Source organism: Hemitrygon akajei, chromosome 12, assembly GCF_048418815.1.
Source record: "Hemitrygon akajei chromosome 12, sHemAka1.3, whole genome shotgun sequence".
Classification (NCBI taxonomy): domain Eukaryota; kingdom Metazoa; phylum Chordata; class Chondrichthyes; order Myliobatiformes; family Dasyatidae; genus Hemitrygon; species Hemitrygon akajei.
The window spans coordinates 34,553,597-34,570,027 of record NC_133135.1 but is presented as its reverse complement, the minus strand read 5'-3'; the positions used below and the strand labels follow the sequence as shown (position 1 = coordinate 34,570,027).

The following is a 16,431-nucleotide window of genomic DNA, read 5'->3' as shown; positions in this document are numbered from 1 at the left end:
CAGTTGGGTCAACGTGAAGGAAGTGAATGCTAAGGAGTTGAACTTTTACTTTGGGCTGGCCTAAGTGGAATGAACATTTGCCCTTCAATTAAAAATCAGCCCAAAGTTGTCCACATGCACCAAGACTGAGACACGTGTAGAAGAGTGAAAAATGAATTGCTACGTAGGAAAGTGAACAGCTCCTGACTCATGCTGCAGGTCATCTGGTGGAAGAGGTGAACCAGAGGACACATCCAAAGAGATCTTTTTAAAACCCTTCAAGATGCTCAACTCACCCAACCATTTTACCTGTGTACTGACAAATATTTGATGAGGAAACATCAGCCTTGCCCCCTACACCCCAGTCATATAGGCCAGAGGATGTCCAGCCTTAACCATATAATGCTAAGTGACATTGAAAAAGCTGGAAACTGGACAGTCAGAGATACAAAATGAAATACAAGCTTGGGCATGGGATCTTGTATAGGAACTTTTATTTTTAATGCAACTATTTGAAATTTAGCTCTAGTATTTCCCTGCATGCACTGCGGCAGCAGATGTGGACTGAGCGGTGTACCAAAACCTTATTCTTCAATTTTAGACACTATACAATTGAATACAAAGCAGACCATGCTTTCACTGTCAAGCACAGCTTTATCTCTTCTCTTCCACGCCCATCCCATCAACAAGTAGTGAGGAGAAAACCAGTGATGTAAATGAAACTTTATTTGATAAAAATATTATACAATCCCTTTCAGAATTTCAATTGCATTGTTATCCTTAAAAATTACAATGAAATAAATAATAAATACAAAAATAAATTAGGCTCACTGAATACTTGCACAAACATAAATAAGACCTAATTAAATATTAGGGAATCGAGCCATCACACCCAGAGGTAAGCAGAAATCTCAACTTTCGATTGAACAACTTGTAGCAGTTGAAATACAACTTCTCCCCCCCCACCCTTTGATCACCATTTCCCTATGCCAAAACATTTATACTAAAGTTTGAGATTCAACTATCATCAAAACTTCACCATTGCATTTTGAAAAATATTCTGCCTTTGAATGTGTTGTCTTCAGCTGCACTCTTGCATTTCCTAAACATCAATGTCTCCCATCCCCAAATTTGGGCCTCAAATATGAGTATACCAGTTTAGTGCTACACAACCACCCCTTGTGACTGAATGCTGTCAACAAATGCACTCGGACAGTGGCTTTGATCACCTCTGAATCTAATGTGGGAAAATAGGAAGATGTCTTGAAACATCAACGGACGGAATTTTGTCTCATAATTTAAACTTTAAACATTTAGTATTGCATCTTAAATAGTAAACTGCAAATACTTCACTTTAGTGCTTCTATGAATAGACAGGGATCACTACTGGAAAAACTAGTTTCCAATCCATCCATCAAGCAGTGGAAAGAGTTGCTCCACCTCACAGCAACTGCCAGAGGTTACTGCAATTGTAACATGCCATGATTTTGATTGAGATAAACCAAAACCAGGCATCAATGATTTTTTAAATAGAGATTCTACAGATGCTCAAAATATAGAGCAACATACCCAAAATGCTGGAGAATTCAACAGGTTAAGTAGTATTATGGAAATGAACACAGTTGTCGATTCAGGCTGAGACTTTATCAACCATGAAGGGTCTCAGCCCAAATTATCTACTGTTTATTCATTTCCATAGATGCTGCCTAACCTGCCAAGTTCCTCCAGCATTTTGGGTGCTTTGCTCTGTATCAATGAATTTTACCTGGATCCCTGTGAGATGTGCAGAAAAGTTCATGTTCATTTATAACACATTTAACACCAAGTCAGAATTCTTGCTGGGTATTCAGCTCATTTGAGCTTTCAAGTTTACCAAAAATCCATATTTATGACCAGCAGATTATAAAAGCAAAATATTCACCAAGTCTTCATTCACAAGCAGTTTCAAAGTTTACATACTTTTAAGTTATAGGGCAAGACTCGGAAATATTTTAACCATCACATTGGACCATTTTTTGCTCAGGTAAAAGCAGTCATTCTCAGGAAGGACATAGTAAATTTGAACATGTACATTTGCTCATGACAAACTCAAATCTAAAAATTTAGAAATCTGCCTAATGACATGTCTAATTAACCACTTTATCAGGACCAATTTTGTCAGATTTAGGTAGCATTAAGTCATCCCCATTACTACCAACTAATGTAAGAGCTATTATTCTGGAAGTCCTCAAATACTAAAGGAGCCAGAAACAATTTTGTTAACTCTTGTATTCACATCCATTTTAATTAGTGATATATAAAAAATGCAAACTAAAATTACTAAGAGCTAGATTTTAAATTTTACATACAATATTCCCCATCTCCCAATACAGCAGCAAATTTTTAGCCAGACACTGGCCAGTTTGATACTGATGCTCAAATACCTCAGTACCTTGCACCCCATTAAATACTCCATAGTAGAAGCTCTGTTAAATACTGTGTGGACCTCTCCCAAAGGTTTCATTTCACATTTAAGCACCAGTCTTCTGTTGCTGCAGCAGTTTCAAAGTGTACGCTAGACGATGGTGGAGGTCTTGTGAACAGCCTAGCTCCATTATGGTGCTCAGTTTATATGTACAAGCAACACGATCCTTGTTGATATATGTAAGCAGGTAGGAATGTTCAGCTTTGCAGAGAATGAGCTTGGTATGATCCTGATAAAAGTTCACCTGAGGAGAGAGGAGGATAATGCTTAGCACCTATGATTCACGAGGGGCAGAATGGGGAAAAACAAGTATCAAGCTACTTATGCTGGATGCAATTAGCCATCTTGTGCTCAAATTTGAGCACGAATTGATATTTCCTGGGGCTTCCAATGCCAGAATTGCAAAAGACTTGTCTGTTGCAACTAAAAATGAAACCTGAGGCCCTTGCAAGTCTTCTTGCCCTTTGATGTATATAGCAGAAGTCAGTGATGGTAGACTAAAACTAGCACAGGTTCAATAACCAAAATGGAAAAAAGTATCAGGTAAATGATAAACTGCATCAAATTGATGGAAACTCACCTGCAAAGTGCCATTGTTGAAGAGCATCAATAACGAATGATCAGTTTTAACCCACTGCAACAGGAACAAAGATGGATCTTGACAATCTTCAAGGAACGTTCTGGGTAAGTCGCCTCCCTGCAAAATAAAAATAAAATTCCAATTCCCAATGAAATGTGCATCAAACACTCAAGAACAGCTTAATCCATAAGCCGCACAAGTTCAGTAGCAGATCAGGTGCCATAATTGTAGTCAGTTTTACCAGCTATACAATTTTCCAAAAGTCAACAATTAAAGGCTGTAATTCTTGAAAGCTACAAGTAAGTGAAAAAGGTTACACTTACATCCATTAAGTTCTCCTCCATGTAGTTGGCAAAATAGCCGACGATTGTCATCTGTTTGACCAGCTGCTCTGGGATTGCAGAAGCAGAGAAGGAAAAGTGCTGGTTGTTACTGAGGTAATAATATATATTCCTGAGGAAAGAATTGGGTGGAAGTTCAGTCTGGGAATATGACAAGGTTACTAAGACTTTCTATGCTGAAAAGACATTCAAAGGTATCAAGTAATATAGACCAAAAAAGCCTGAACAATCTGTGCCTTTTTTTTTGAAAGTTTACCTGCTGAGATAATAAGGGATATGAGCCATCAGCAGGAAAATGGCACTGTAGATAGGCATCTTAGCAACAAGTTGGGATGCCCATGCTGTATAATTATTACCTTAAAAACAGAGGACCTGATACTCGTATGTTCTAAACTAATATGGTTTATGTATTGGGCACAGCTAACTTGTGGAAGTAGCCATTTTCAATCTCCTCTGCAGTAGAGGACAGCAGGTAGTGCTGCTAACTCGGCTCCAGCAAATTCACTAATTCTAACCTTGGAGTTTACACCCTGAAAATTCCAAAGACACAAAGCTGACAATTTGGCAGCCTTGCAACATGCCGGTGCCGGAGTAGCAGGCTTTCCAAATATCACCCATTAATAACAAAGCGTTTTTCCACTTTAAACATGTCATAGTAGCAGATTTTATGCCAAGTTTGGAGAACAGGAAATGTACAAGTATCGTGACTGTAAACGTAGCCATGCATCCGACCCTCTGGTGCTCTAGATCTCATCTTTGGGCCTGATAATTTACCTGGTTCATGATCTTTACTGTTTTAACACTTGCATTCAGAGATCCCCAGCTCATATTCTAGACTGAAGAAATTAAGGTTAGACTAGGATTTCTGAACTAGAAGCTGGATAATAGGAGTTCTACTGTACTGGCTATTATACCAACTATAGTAACTTCCTTCTACCCCAAGTACTTGGCATTAGACTTGGGATGAAAACATGAAAAGAAGTTATACAAAATGAGTTGAAGAATGTACATAATTATTCAAAGACAGTACAAACTTAGGCAAACCATCTTGTTCATAGAACATTCCACTGGAAGATTTGCTCACCTTCTGTCAGTAGAGAGGCTCATATGGGTTCCATCATTGAAAAGAACACCAATGCTGCGATTGGATAACTGGTAGCCAAAGCCGTATTTATTTGAATAATCAACCCACTTGGTGACCCATAAAAAAGGTTTGGATCTATGAAGGCCTTGTCCTACTGGGTTCTTTCGAGCTGTTTTAAGAAACAGAACAGGAATTGCTCATTAGTTCAAACAATAAAGATACTGGGTACATGCCAGCTTCAGCCATGAAGACGTTACTCTGATATAGCAAGACTAAAGTAGATTCAGATTGACATGTAGAAATATCCAAGTCAGCTTCCACAGGATGTGCTGTTTTTGCAGCCTTGAACTGATCTTAAGCCAACCTTACTGCAAATTATCTGGAGAATATGCTGGTGTCCACAAGGTTTAAAGTCGACAAGATATTTGACAGATTTTGTTTTTAAACATTAAATGTGTTTAAGTTGCTTTCCATCTGATAATCTGAATTGCTCAAGCAGTTTGATAAAACCATCCTGCTGAACTGGCAGAAATTTAAAGTGGAATTGTTCATGACAGTGGACAAGTTTCTAACCACAGTGATCAACCCCACAGATAATTTCAGTTGGGACTTTTGTACAATCCCTTAGACAACTCCTAAGTAGGAAGATGGCCTGTACAATCTAAGACTTGTCCTCTGGGGATGATAGCAAAAAATGCTTGAATATTAAGAACAAATGAGTTCTTGATAAATGATTCTCTCGGACATAAAAAGTTAAAATCTGTTCAGTTACCCCTTTTCTGAATGAATATTATCTGGCAGAACAGCAAATGCATCAAGAAATGCAACTCAACTGATTCAGACAGAAATTTGCTATTCCAAATACACCCAAAAAACAGTAAAAGATTAAAAGCAGGATTAAAATTCAAATGTGAAGATTTTTCATTACTCAGATCCTGCACCTTTATTTTGTATCAAAATCTAAACATCAAGTTGACACTTACCTGATGGCATAGCTGAAAGACAACTTTTGAGAACGTGGGTAGCAGCATCTGCCATTTGCTGAGCTATGGGTCCTTCTTCAGCAGCTGCAAGAATATAAAGTAAGCTAATTGAATATTGCTTCATTTATTATAAAGTTCAAGTTCAAAGCTATAAAGCTAGCAGTTCAAACCAACACTGTATTACAGCACATTGGCAAGAAAGAGGCAGTTTTATCAGAATGATTCTGACTGCTGTTGTGCAAGGAGATTCAGCACAGATTCCCTGAAGCTTAATTGAAAGCTGCAACTTAACATGGAAGGATGGAAGATGGAAGTGGCTATCAAAAGAAACTTAATTTGTTAAAATGATAAAACAAGAAATATTTTAAAAGGCTAAAAGATCAGCTTGAGATTCAAAAGCAAGATTGAAATTGAGGGCAAGTTATTACTTTTATTTGAAGATGACATAGGCCAGAACTCCAAGGGGACAATTCAAAGTGGGCACTGATGCAAGTTAATACAGAAGCAACAGCTTTGCATGACCTATTGCAAGAGCTTATAACCTAAAAGACATGCTGGTAAAAATCTAAACTGAAAAGCAAACAGCATAAAGACAGCCAACTCTATACACTTCTATTTCTAATACAGCAGTTAATGATATTCAGCTACAAGATAATAAATTCTTTAAAAATGATCCGACTTACATTGACAATTGGCACCAGATCCTTGACATGGTTCATTGATAGTTCTTCTCGACTCCATCTCTATTTTTTCCTTTTGTGAAGAGTTTGACATTGGGCCTGAAGAAAGTGCTGGCTGAAGAAAATTGATGAGCAACAATTAGAATACAACAGAAGGCTATGACAAAGCACTCCATCCTTATTTTCCTATGCTCAAGTTTAATCACAGTAATTAAGTTTTCACAATTTATAACCTATGCCCAGGACATTCTCTTCCATTGAGAGGGGTACAAGAGGCTAAAAACCCAGTGATTTGGGAACAGCTTCATCCCCTTTGCCATCAGATTTCTGAATGGTTCATGAACACCACTGCACGATTCCTTTCTGCATTAATTTATAACACTTTTCAGCTTGCACAATTGCTGCTGCAAAGCAAAATTTCATGACGTACGATAATAAAGCAGATTCTGATACCGGTAGGACAGAATAAGCCTGAGAAAGATTTGGGTATAGATTTTCTTATAAATACTAGTTTTTCTTGACCAAATGCTGATTAAGCACTGTATTGTTTGTAATATAGTGAATGCCATTATTAAAATTTAGGTCAAGTACATATACAGGAAGCCAAGGCAGTTTGAAGAAACAATTCCACCCCCCCCCCCCATCTCATTTTACATACTGTTCTTCGTGACTCATTGACCTCAGCATAATGATTAGCAAGAACATTTACAGACTCATTTTTGCAAGAGTTCTTTTTTGATCTTTTGTCTTTAAAGAATTACAATATCCCTAATGGCACATTTTGCATATGGTCTACATGACATCATAGAAGTACAGAAACCTTCCGATTTAGAAGCGGAAAATATGCCAAATGTACTCTAGGCTTCTTTTGTTCCACACACTTTAAGTATCAGGTTTGGTAATCCTTTAACAATGGTCTCAATGTTACGGCCATAAAAAAACGGAGGTCTTGGTGGCAGGTAAATCAAAGACTAAACAGCATTGCAGATAAGGGCAAAATGCATAACAGGTATTCCTAATCTAACGATAAGTAATTCACCAAGTCTGGATCTGGCCATGTAGTGCGGGATAATTAAGAAGACTGCCAAACAAGGACAATTGCACAAACTAGGAATTCTGAGGGAAGGAAAGAGTTAATTTTCTATAACCTCAGTTGAACTTCGGCCGAGTATTTTTGTATTTATATAATACAGAAATAACCCACATGCAGCAAAAAGGAAGCTTTGATATTTCAGGTGATAGTTTTTCGTCACAAATGGGAATGGGCTGTGGGTATTTACTAGGTCGGAGAGAAGCAATCTAAATGCAGGAAGCGGGTAGGCAAAGCTAACTGAAAGATGTGATGAGATGGAAACAGGAAAATGATTCATGCAAGATTCGAAAGTAAAGCATTCTCAACATAGTGTTGCTACCTCAGTTGCATTTTCAGCCTTGCAGCTTGTCTGTCTATGAATGGAGGTCTTCATAAGATCCGCAGCAAGTTTGGAGATCTCATCCTTCTCCATACACAGGGTTTTGGTACCTGGAAATAAAAACCGGAATTAGAGAATATGCTGTGCTAGCAGCCTAAAATCCTAAAATACAAGACCACATGAAAATAGTCGCTAGATATTTTTCCTCTGTTATAAAGATTAAAACTTCCTCCTCCTGAAGCAAATCTATGAGATCTTCAAGTTGGGGAAAACCTAAGGTACAAATTTGCATGCAACACATCAGGTTTGTTGATGGCCAAGGATGAAGGTCATATTCACACTTATACATATACATGCTTTAATGTTTTTTTTTAAAAAAGTAATACTCTTACTCTGGCCAAGAACGGATCTTTGATAGGTGAATTTTTGAACTAGGAGTACCATTTAAATTTCTACCAGAGGCAGATAGCAATAAAAATCTTTCATTGATAAACGTTGACGGCAAGTCCAATTTCCTTATTCTCTTGCTGTTCAAATTTCCATTAATCTCAGCCTTAAATACATGACCATCTGCATATCCACATCATTCTAAAGAGAATACAAAATCTCAGCCCTCAACATAAACCACATCATCTCACATCCAGATATCAACACCAAAGCCTTGGATTGCTGCATATTTTAAGCAAAGAGCTCCTCATGAGCCAAACTAGATATTGAAAGATTTTTATGATCAAGTGCTCCCAAAAGCAACAACTGAATACTTCTAGTTCTTCAAAATTCTAAGCTTTGTTGAAGCTTTCAAAAATCAAACTTCCAATATAAAATTTGAAGACGGAGACTTCAAATTTATTTGTATTATAAAGTTTATTGATATGGTCACCAACCTATTGTTTTCTTTTTCCTGAAGAAAGCCTCTGTAAACTTTTTGAAGAAGTTTGTCGCAGGAACTGGACTACTCAACTCAGGTGCCATTGTGCAGCTGCTGGGATGGAGCACATCAGGTGTAAAGCCCTGGAGAGAGAAATTGGGACATTGTCACTCAGGCAGAAATAACAATTTACCACCAAAACATCAGATCAGAACTGCAGAGTCTTGCAGGTCTGAAAGTTTAGTTACATAAATTTAAATTTCATTAGTAAAAAATTGCTGTTTAATCTTGTAAAATACTGATAAAAGTTTATTGATTTAGCAAACCATCAGCTGCATTGTAGGCTTCCTATAAAGCTCCAAAATCGATATTCCCCAGTTTGTGAGCCAACTGGTATCTCTGTTGAAGTGCATACCCAAATTATTTGGTATTGCTATGAGTTAACTAGATAATCAAAAATTATTCAAATATTCCAGACTCCTTTTCATACTGCTACATTAAATTTAAAATTAGTCAATTTGACATTTTACAATCAGATCTGGCATTCTGATCAGTAGCGTTAAGTCAGCCAACCACACATTATTTTTAGAAGTATTCTCACTTTTGCAAAAAAGTCATGATTCAAAATTGCATCAAGCGTAGGACGTTGTTCTGGATTCTTCTTCAGGATGCTACCGATGAGGTCCTTTGCAGCAACGGAGAAGGACGAGGGCATGGTATATTCAGCAGCTCGAATGCATCTGTAAGTGTCTTTGAGGTCAGAAGTCTCAAATGGTGGCCGGCCAAATAACATAGTGTACCTGAATACAGAGACATTGTTTGTCAGTGTCAGAACAAAAACATTTGAACGCTCAGTGCACATTTTGCATCGCCATATGTTTTGCTGCACAGGTGACCCAGGTTAAGGCTCAGCTCATCATTAAGACCAAAAGATTGTAAACATAGAAGTGTAATTGGGTCACTTGACCCATCAAGTCTACTCTGCCATTCCACCTTGGCTGATTTATCAACACTCTTTCTCCCCAGAACCTTTGATGCCCTGACTAAACAAGAACCTATCAACCTTCACTTTAAATATATCCAGTGACTTTGCTTCCAAGTCTGGGGTTATGAATTCTACAGGTTCACTCTGGTTAAAGAAATTCACCTCATCTGTTCCAGAGGGAAGTACTTGTATACCATACATTTGGAAAACGCCAATACAGGAACGCTAGACTTGAAGATTACAACAAAGCAAGGATAGATGCGAAACATTGAGCCCTCCCAGGCACCCAGTGGATCCTCGATACAAAAGCATGTTTGGCTGCTTTCCAAAGTTATTTCTCTACAAGGGTAGACTCAAGGATAAGCAGCAGGAATAGTTTTCTTTAAACAGGAGCCATTGTATAGATTATAGGGTATCTATCAGCATTCAGATAGGATTTAATTCTACCATTACACCTTTAAACAACATTCAACCATAAAGTTAAGATACTCTGCAGATGCTTGAAATCCGGAATAACACATTTAACCATAAAACTTGATTGCTGTTTGTTGCTAATTCTTCAGAAGCATACTGACATTTAACTAAACTTCAATGCACGCAGCAAATCTGCACAGGAAGTCGTGGCTTGGCTGTTGATGTAAAACTTGCTAACTCTGCAAACTAATCAAGATCTTTGTTAAAAATAGTCAGTGGTTTGTCACTTCTCCCATCAATACAGAGTTAGGTATCTTTTTAAAGAACTTACATTACACAGCCCAAGGACCAGATGTCAGCCTCAGGACCATGACCTTGTTTGTTTAATACCTCTGGCGCCAAGTAGTTTGGAGTTCCACAGATTGTCCTAAAAAAAGACACAAAGTTTAAAATTGCAGCACAAACGGCTTTCTGATACATTTTCAAAGTAGTAACTAAAATTCAAGTGTTCTCAGCAGACAACCTTACAGGCATTGAACTATTCTGGGCCGAAAAAGCTTGTTCAGATCAGTGCTCCATTCAGTCTAAGCAACATTTATTGTTGATAACCTGAACACGTCACCATTAGAAAACTCCGTTTCTTTAACCCTAATGGTTTTCCTTTCCAACACAGATCCAAATCAGTTTCAAACACAGAATGTCTGTTGTAGTAAGGAAAAAAAACAGTAGCTGCTTTGAGACCAATTATGAGATATTATCTTCCATCCTCCCGCTCTCCCCACACCAAGTGCCCTATAATCTCACTGCACAACAAAAATCATACCTCTTTCGCTGATCAACAGGTAGTAGCTTGGTTGCCAGGCCAAAGTCACCAACTTTTACCTCCATGTTATCATTAATAAAGAAATTACCTATTGAAGAACAAACATTGAAGTTAACCTAAAGTTTCATTTTATTATCAAAATGTTGTACACTTCAGTTGGGGGAAAAAAAAAAATCACAAGATCCAAAACACAAGTTCCTCAAATAGAGAATGACATGTTGATACAAATGTAGTTCATGAGGCTATTTGGACCACTCCACTCACCAACTCCAACCCTACCCTTACAGGTCAAGTATTCAATGAGGCTTTAGGGTTCATTCAGCACAGTTCCAGACTCCTACCACTATAGACAACTGCTTGCTGAACTTCTACGTGCCAGTCAGGCCATTTGAATAGTCAATTATACTCCAAAAACTAAATGTGGTATTTCAATTTGATTTGAATCTTATCAAATGCATAACCCTATCAGTCTCATAATTACTCTGCTAGTTCACTATTGCTTCACACTTCTGGGAAAATAGATCCTTCACACTCAATTATACCCCTAATCTTCAAGCTGCATCTACCACACCGTAACGTGGTGGTTAGTACAGCACTTTACAGTACAGGTGACCTGGGTTCGATTTCTGCCGCTGCGTGTTAAGGAGTTTGTGCGTTCTCCCTATGACCATGCTGGTTTCCTCTCGGTCCAAAGATATAACTCAAAACTAACCAGGGAAATGCAACAGCTAATAGGACAATTAGTGCTTTTAATGCAACCTTTACTTTAGATCAAAGTAGCTGCAAATTACAATAATGTGACATTGGAATCAATCCATCTCCTTCAGAATGACTTTCAGTAACTCCCAAATGAGTCAGAATAGAACCCATTTCAAGCAGTCACTTTGCTCCAGCAAGTGGCCATTAGTCAGATTGAGCTGGCAAGCTAAGACACTGAAAGCAAAGGGGAAATAAGCACTAATCATGCCCTTTCTTGCATAGTCACACTCCCACCAAGAATCACTGTTTAAGAACATAGTAATTTTCCTCCACAATGAACAAAAGCATGAAAAGCAGCATTTCCTTTTAAAAACTGGTGCAAAACTAAAACCAAACTGCAGACCTACGACCTGCATTATAGTGATACAAGCTCAGCGGCATTCCATTATTTGTGATTATACAAACCTAGTTTGAGGTCTCTGTGAAGAATATCCCGAACATGGAGGTACCTGAGACCCAATATAATCTGTCTGAGGTAATACCGGACTTCTGGCTCAGTTAATGTTTTTCTTGCTTTCAATATGTGCGCTAATGACTGAAGAACAGAAGTGCAAGTTAAGCAATGATTGCAACTTTATAGGAACTTTATATATTTTCAGACTAGCAGATTTTAAAACCAAAACTTTAAGTGTCAATTTGCTTTGTCCTTAACATCCTGTTCTTTGCGTTGCTGATCAAATTAACTTTTCAATACCAGTCAACAAAAGATGTCAGAGCAAGCAATCATGCAATTTAATGCTAATTTGATCCTCCAAAGTCATATATTTTACTTAATGTTCAGTGTAAATCACTACTCACCTTATGACTGCAGTGCTCTAGAAAGATATAAATATTTTCATCATCTTCAAAGCTATGGTAGAATTTCACAATATATTTATTGGACAGGGATTTGTGGAGTTCAATCTCTTTTTCAATCTGCAAAATAAGGTTACCAGTAAATCACAGTGCAGCTAGAAGTCCATATACAATACCAAGCTAAAAAAAAACTTATTTTATTTGGGGGTACAGTATGGAACAATGAGCCACACTACCCAGCAACCCACCTATTTAACACTAGCCTAGTAATATAGCTCAACTATTTCCTTTGGAATCCATAAATCTTGCTACTCCAAGACACTGGTCTATTTACGATATTACCATCATCTGAAATATCAATACTTCAAGGAGGTTGCTGGAAATATTTGCCCATGGAAGGAGAAACAGTATGGGGAGCTAATGGACAACCATCTTAGAAAGGCCATCATTTAATATTCTCCAAAGAACATTGCCCGAGATGCTATTGTTTATCTACCAGAATTTTCATACCCAGTTGAAGGCAAGGCAAATACTATAATAACATGGGGAAGATGATTAATAATTGGGCGATGTACACAGTTAATTCTTACCTTTTCTTTTTGGTGAGGCTTTGATACTCTGGAATGTGGAATAACTTTAACTGCATATATTTTGTTACTGGAAAGATCAGTCATTTCATAGCATCTTGCAAATCCACCCTAAAGAAAAACAAACAAAATTCTAGTACCTTTTCTGATGATCTCCACCCCTTAACAAAATTGATAGGCCGAAAGATAATTGTATTACATGTACATAACAAGCTGTCATTATAATCACACTTTAACCCCTCTATTTGAAGTGGGAAATGCCCAAAGAATGTTACACTGCACCTTCAGACCACTTTAGAAGCTGGGAAAGTACATTAAAAAAATACTAAATTTATGGAAACGTGGAGTCGACGTTTCAGATCAAATGCATGATGAAAAGTCTATTTAAACTTTTCACCTTTCTTCTAGAAAAAGTCTGACCAGCTAACTACTTCCAGTGTAAAAAATCTGGACACTAGTAATCTGAACAATTTTAAATGACATCCCTAGGTCAACTATTATATCAAACTTTGTAGGAGGAATACTAAAGTGCTAGTTACCCCTTCTATACAAAATGTAGAGACTGTCCACATATCTGGGGAGAATAAGAACGCTCAATTAGATTTGTTTCAGCAAGGTGTGAGAATTTAAATTTAGCCAGCAGGCTCAACAGCAACTGCCAGGTGTATAATATTTGCGCACTCACCTAACAGACAGCTGATGAAAACATCGTGTCAGTAACGATCTGCGTTATGCAAAGATGAGGCCCCATTCAGTACAGGAGGCATTTCCATAACACCATAACTGAACAATGGGGAACAACACTGAACGCTCTGAGAATATTCCACAACTATGCACCCACTATGATGACCATTAAACCAGTTTAAAGTGCTGGCAATAATCCAATGGACCCATTAAAAAAATGGAGACAGCCTATCTTTCAGGAGTAGACGTATGCGAGAAAAGCTCTCGCCCATGTCTCATGTCTCCCCACCCCACCCAATACCGCCAGGACTATAACCTTTGATATCTGCTCCTACAGCATTCACGGTTAGCGAGCACGTCTCGGAAATAGTACATTCTCATTTCCGCATATTTTGGGGTCTGCTAGCTTTATACTTAGCGCAACGCTGGATCCTGATCTAACAACTGGCTCTCTACATTTTCCATACGCGACACAGTAGGTTCTTTCAGCTAAATAATGCGAACACTGTTAGTATACTGCACAAGGGCACTTGTATGCTTGATAATACTTGCAATTCCTGAGCGTTTTCTACAATATAAAAAAAGGCGTTATAGAAGGAGCAAATTTTGAATGCATTGAGCTGATGGTTAAATAGCTGCTCGCGGTGTGGAGGGGAGAATTACGAGTGCCCTGAGCAACACCAGGGATAGCTAGCTTGCCCCTTCCCCATCACCCGGAGATAGATGGGAAGAGTTTCCATTCTTTCCACAGGCGGCATTCAGATTCAGCACACGTGGCAGAACCCATTTGCTGATGCAACTGTAGGATTTTTTCCTGTCAATCCTTTTCAAAACAGTCTAAAATTTGAACAGTACCCATTTCGTACAAGATTCTCAACCCCCAAAGCCAGGCTCGACATTCCCCAGGAAGGTCATTCGCACACCTGCCAGCTAGCGACACGATTCAGATTTCTCCTGACAGAGCAGCGAACAATTATCCAAGTCGGAGACGAGAGGGGAGGCCGGTACAGCACGTCTCCACTTCACTAAACCCACAATATAGCCACAACGGCCAGTGGGGCGAAAAGGGGCAGTTTTCCCTTTCATCGGTTAATCACCCCGCCCTCTCAATCACTTGTATCTTTTGATCACCCCTTATCTATTATAAGCGGGACATTGTCCGAGAGGATAGCATTTACTAAAAGGGAAGCTCCGAATTGTGGAAATTGAATATTCACTGCCAGCTTCGACTGGGTGCTGCTTATTCATCAAATGTCTGCAGAGGAGATTCACTCTGCAGCCTGCAACATTAATGCAATGCCTCATCACTCCCAGCAGTTCAACAATTTCATGTCTTCCTAGCCTCGTTTGAGATCAGCAAGTAGAAATAGTTAAAAAAAACACTTAAATCGCAGAATATACTCCCGAGCGTCTTATTTTTAATGGCTGTCTTAGAATGGATGGTCATTATTCAGAGCATGTCAACACTAACAAAAATACAAACACGAAATTTAATTTCAACATTCTAGAGCTAGTTTTCCTTTAAAATTTGATGATTTTTCCCGCCAACTCATCAACTGGCCTTCAAAGTTTTTTTTTTATCCTCATTTAACCGCATTCAACAAGCAATTTCATTCGCAGCCTAAACAAGTTTCAGTAAATCTATGATCTCAGAGAAGACGAGGCCACATTCAAATAGAATATTTCAAGCCTCCGGGCGTATCTTTAATCTGCACTGGAGAAACTCGGTCGGTATTTTCTAAAGATTTAAGTGCTTCTTTCTTTTTGCATAGCTGTACCTTTCCAAGCAGCCGCCCTCGGCAATAACATTTGCCGGTTTTTGGAGCCGTAACCATTCGACACAATTCCGGCTTCTCCCGGCCGGTTTTAGAACGCAAGCAGCCTCCGCCTGAATCTTTCTGAACTTCCGAAGTCATCCCTCAGATTTCTATATAACACAATTAATCCGCAAAGCTCCACAGTACCACCACACGGCTCCCTAAAATCCAACTAAACACGTGGCTGGGGAATCCCTCCCGCACTTTTATATGACTCGGCTGCACTATCTTACGTCACAGAGGCGGAATAACAGCTGGTGGGTGTGGTTATGACGTCTCACGAAAGTTTCATTGGTGAATCTTCATCCGTAATCTATAATTGGCTGATGGGCACAAGGAGCTGGAATGTGGGCGCGCCTATGCACCATCTCCTGGATTACTATTGGTGATGGAAAGTCTCTAAACAAACATCCGCCTCTAATGAAATGGAAGAAATCGAACTTTCCTTTCATACTGTTCTGTTCAGGTTATGAAAAGTGGACTTTTTTACTTCGTAAATATTAATCCCCCACCTCCGGAAATTAGTCTTGCACATCAGCAGTATTAAAAAAAAATGTGAATACGCAAAGTTTATTTTCTCAAATGTCGCGCATCGCCCCAGTAACAAAAATCGGTGATTTTTGACAGCTCAGAAAATCTGATCTCTTGCGACTTTGAACCATAGGGGAACAAAGTTATTCAGGAGCTCCAACCACACGAAAAGTAACAAAGAGTAACTCCAAACAACCAAAAGAGAAAAGAAATAAATGGGAGGCACAAGAGATTCTGCAGATGCTGGAAATCTTGAGCCACGCACTCAAAATGCGTCTATGGAGAGAAATGAACAGTCGACATTTCGGGCGAGACCCTTCATCATGACCAAAGTTAATTGAGCAGAGATGTAAAATATTATAGTTTATTGAATGATCTCTCTCATTTGTATAAAACGCTTTCACCCATTTATGTCATCGGGTTTTTTTGCGAAATGGTTGTTGTGTGATTTTTCTGCACAGCAACAAGACATAGAGCTTTTCCTTTATGTGACACCTGACCTCTTCACATGCCCCTACTATCTTCCACGGTTTTGTTACAGCCTTCCTTTTTCCTCTCCTGAGAAACTCGTGTTTGATTTTATATTTTAGTCTGGGATGCTGACGTCGACGGCGAGAATAATGTTTCTTGCCTGTTTCCTTCAGC

At 38.6% G+C, this 16,431-nt stretch overlaps 1 protein-coding gene across 1 annotated transcript; it reads right to left on the bottom strand.

Annotated features, from left to right (window-relative positions):
• Window positions 1-687: 687 nt before the first annotated feature.
• plk3 (polo-like kinase 3 (Drosophila)) lies at window positions 688-15,429 on the bottom strand. Its single transcript, XM_073062889.1, has 15 exons — window positions 15,217-15,429; window positions 12,758-12,865; window positions 12,171-12,287; window positions 11,778-11,907; window positions 10,614-10,701; window positions 10,122-10,217; window positions 8,993-9,191; window positions 8,408-8,534; window positions 7,524-7,633; window positions 6,115-6,226; window positions 5,432-5,515; window positions 4,449-4,617; window positions 3,347-3,476; window positions 3,024-3,140; window positions 688-2,687 (listed from the first exon to the last, which is right to left on the bottom strand). Exons 1-15 carry the CDS (start codon window positions 15,352-15,354, stop codon window positions 2,490-2,492), a joined length of 1,923 nt encoding a protein of 640 aa, XP_072918990.1. The 5' UTR covers window positions 15,355-15,429; the 3' UTR covers window positions 688-2,489.
• Between the last annotated feature and the right edge of the window lie 1,002 nt (window positions 15,430-16,431).

Bases quoted from the DNA above. Each gene is read 5' to 3' on its own strand.
- plk3 (XM_073062889.1), bottom strand. From the start codon at position 15,354: ATGACTTCGGAAGTTCAGAAAGATTCAGGCGGAGGCTGCTTGCGTTCT. The intron at 9,192-10,121 runs GTAAGTTCTTTA...CTCTGTATTCAG, and splicing joins TGGTCCTTGGGCTGTGTAAT to GTACACTATGTTATTTGGCC. The intron at 4,618-5,431 runs GTAAGTGTCAAC...TTCTTAAAACAG, and splicing joins TCTTTCAGCTATGCCATCAG to CTCGAAAGAACCCAGTAGGA.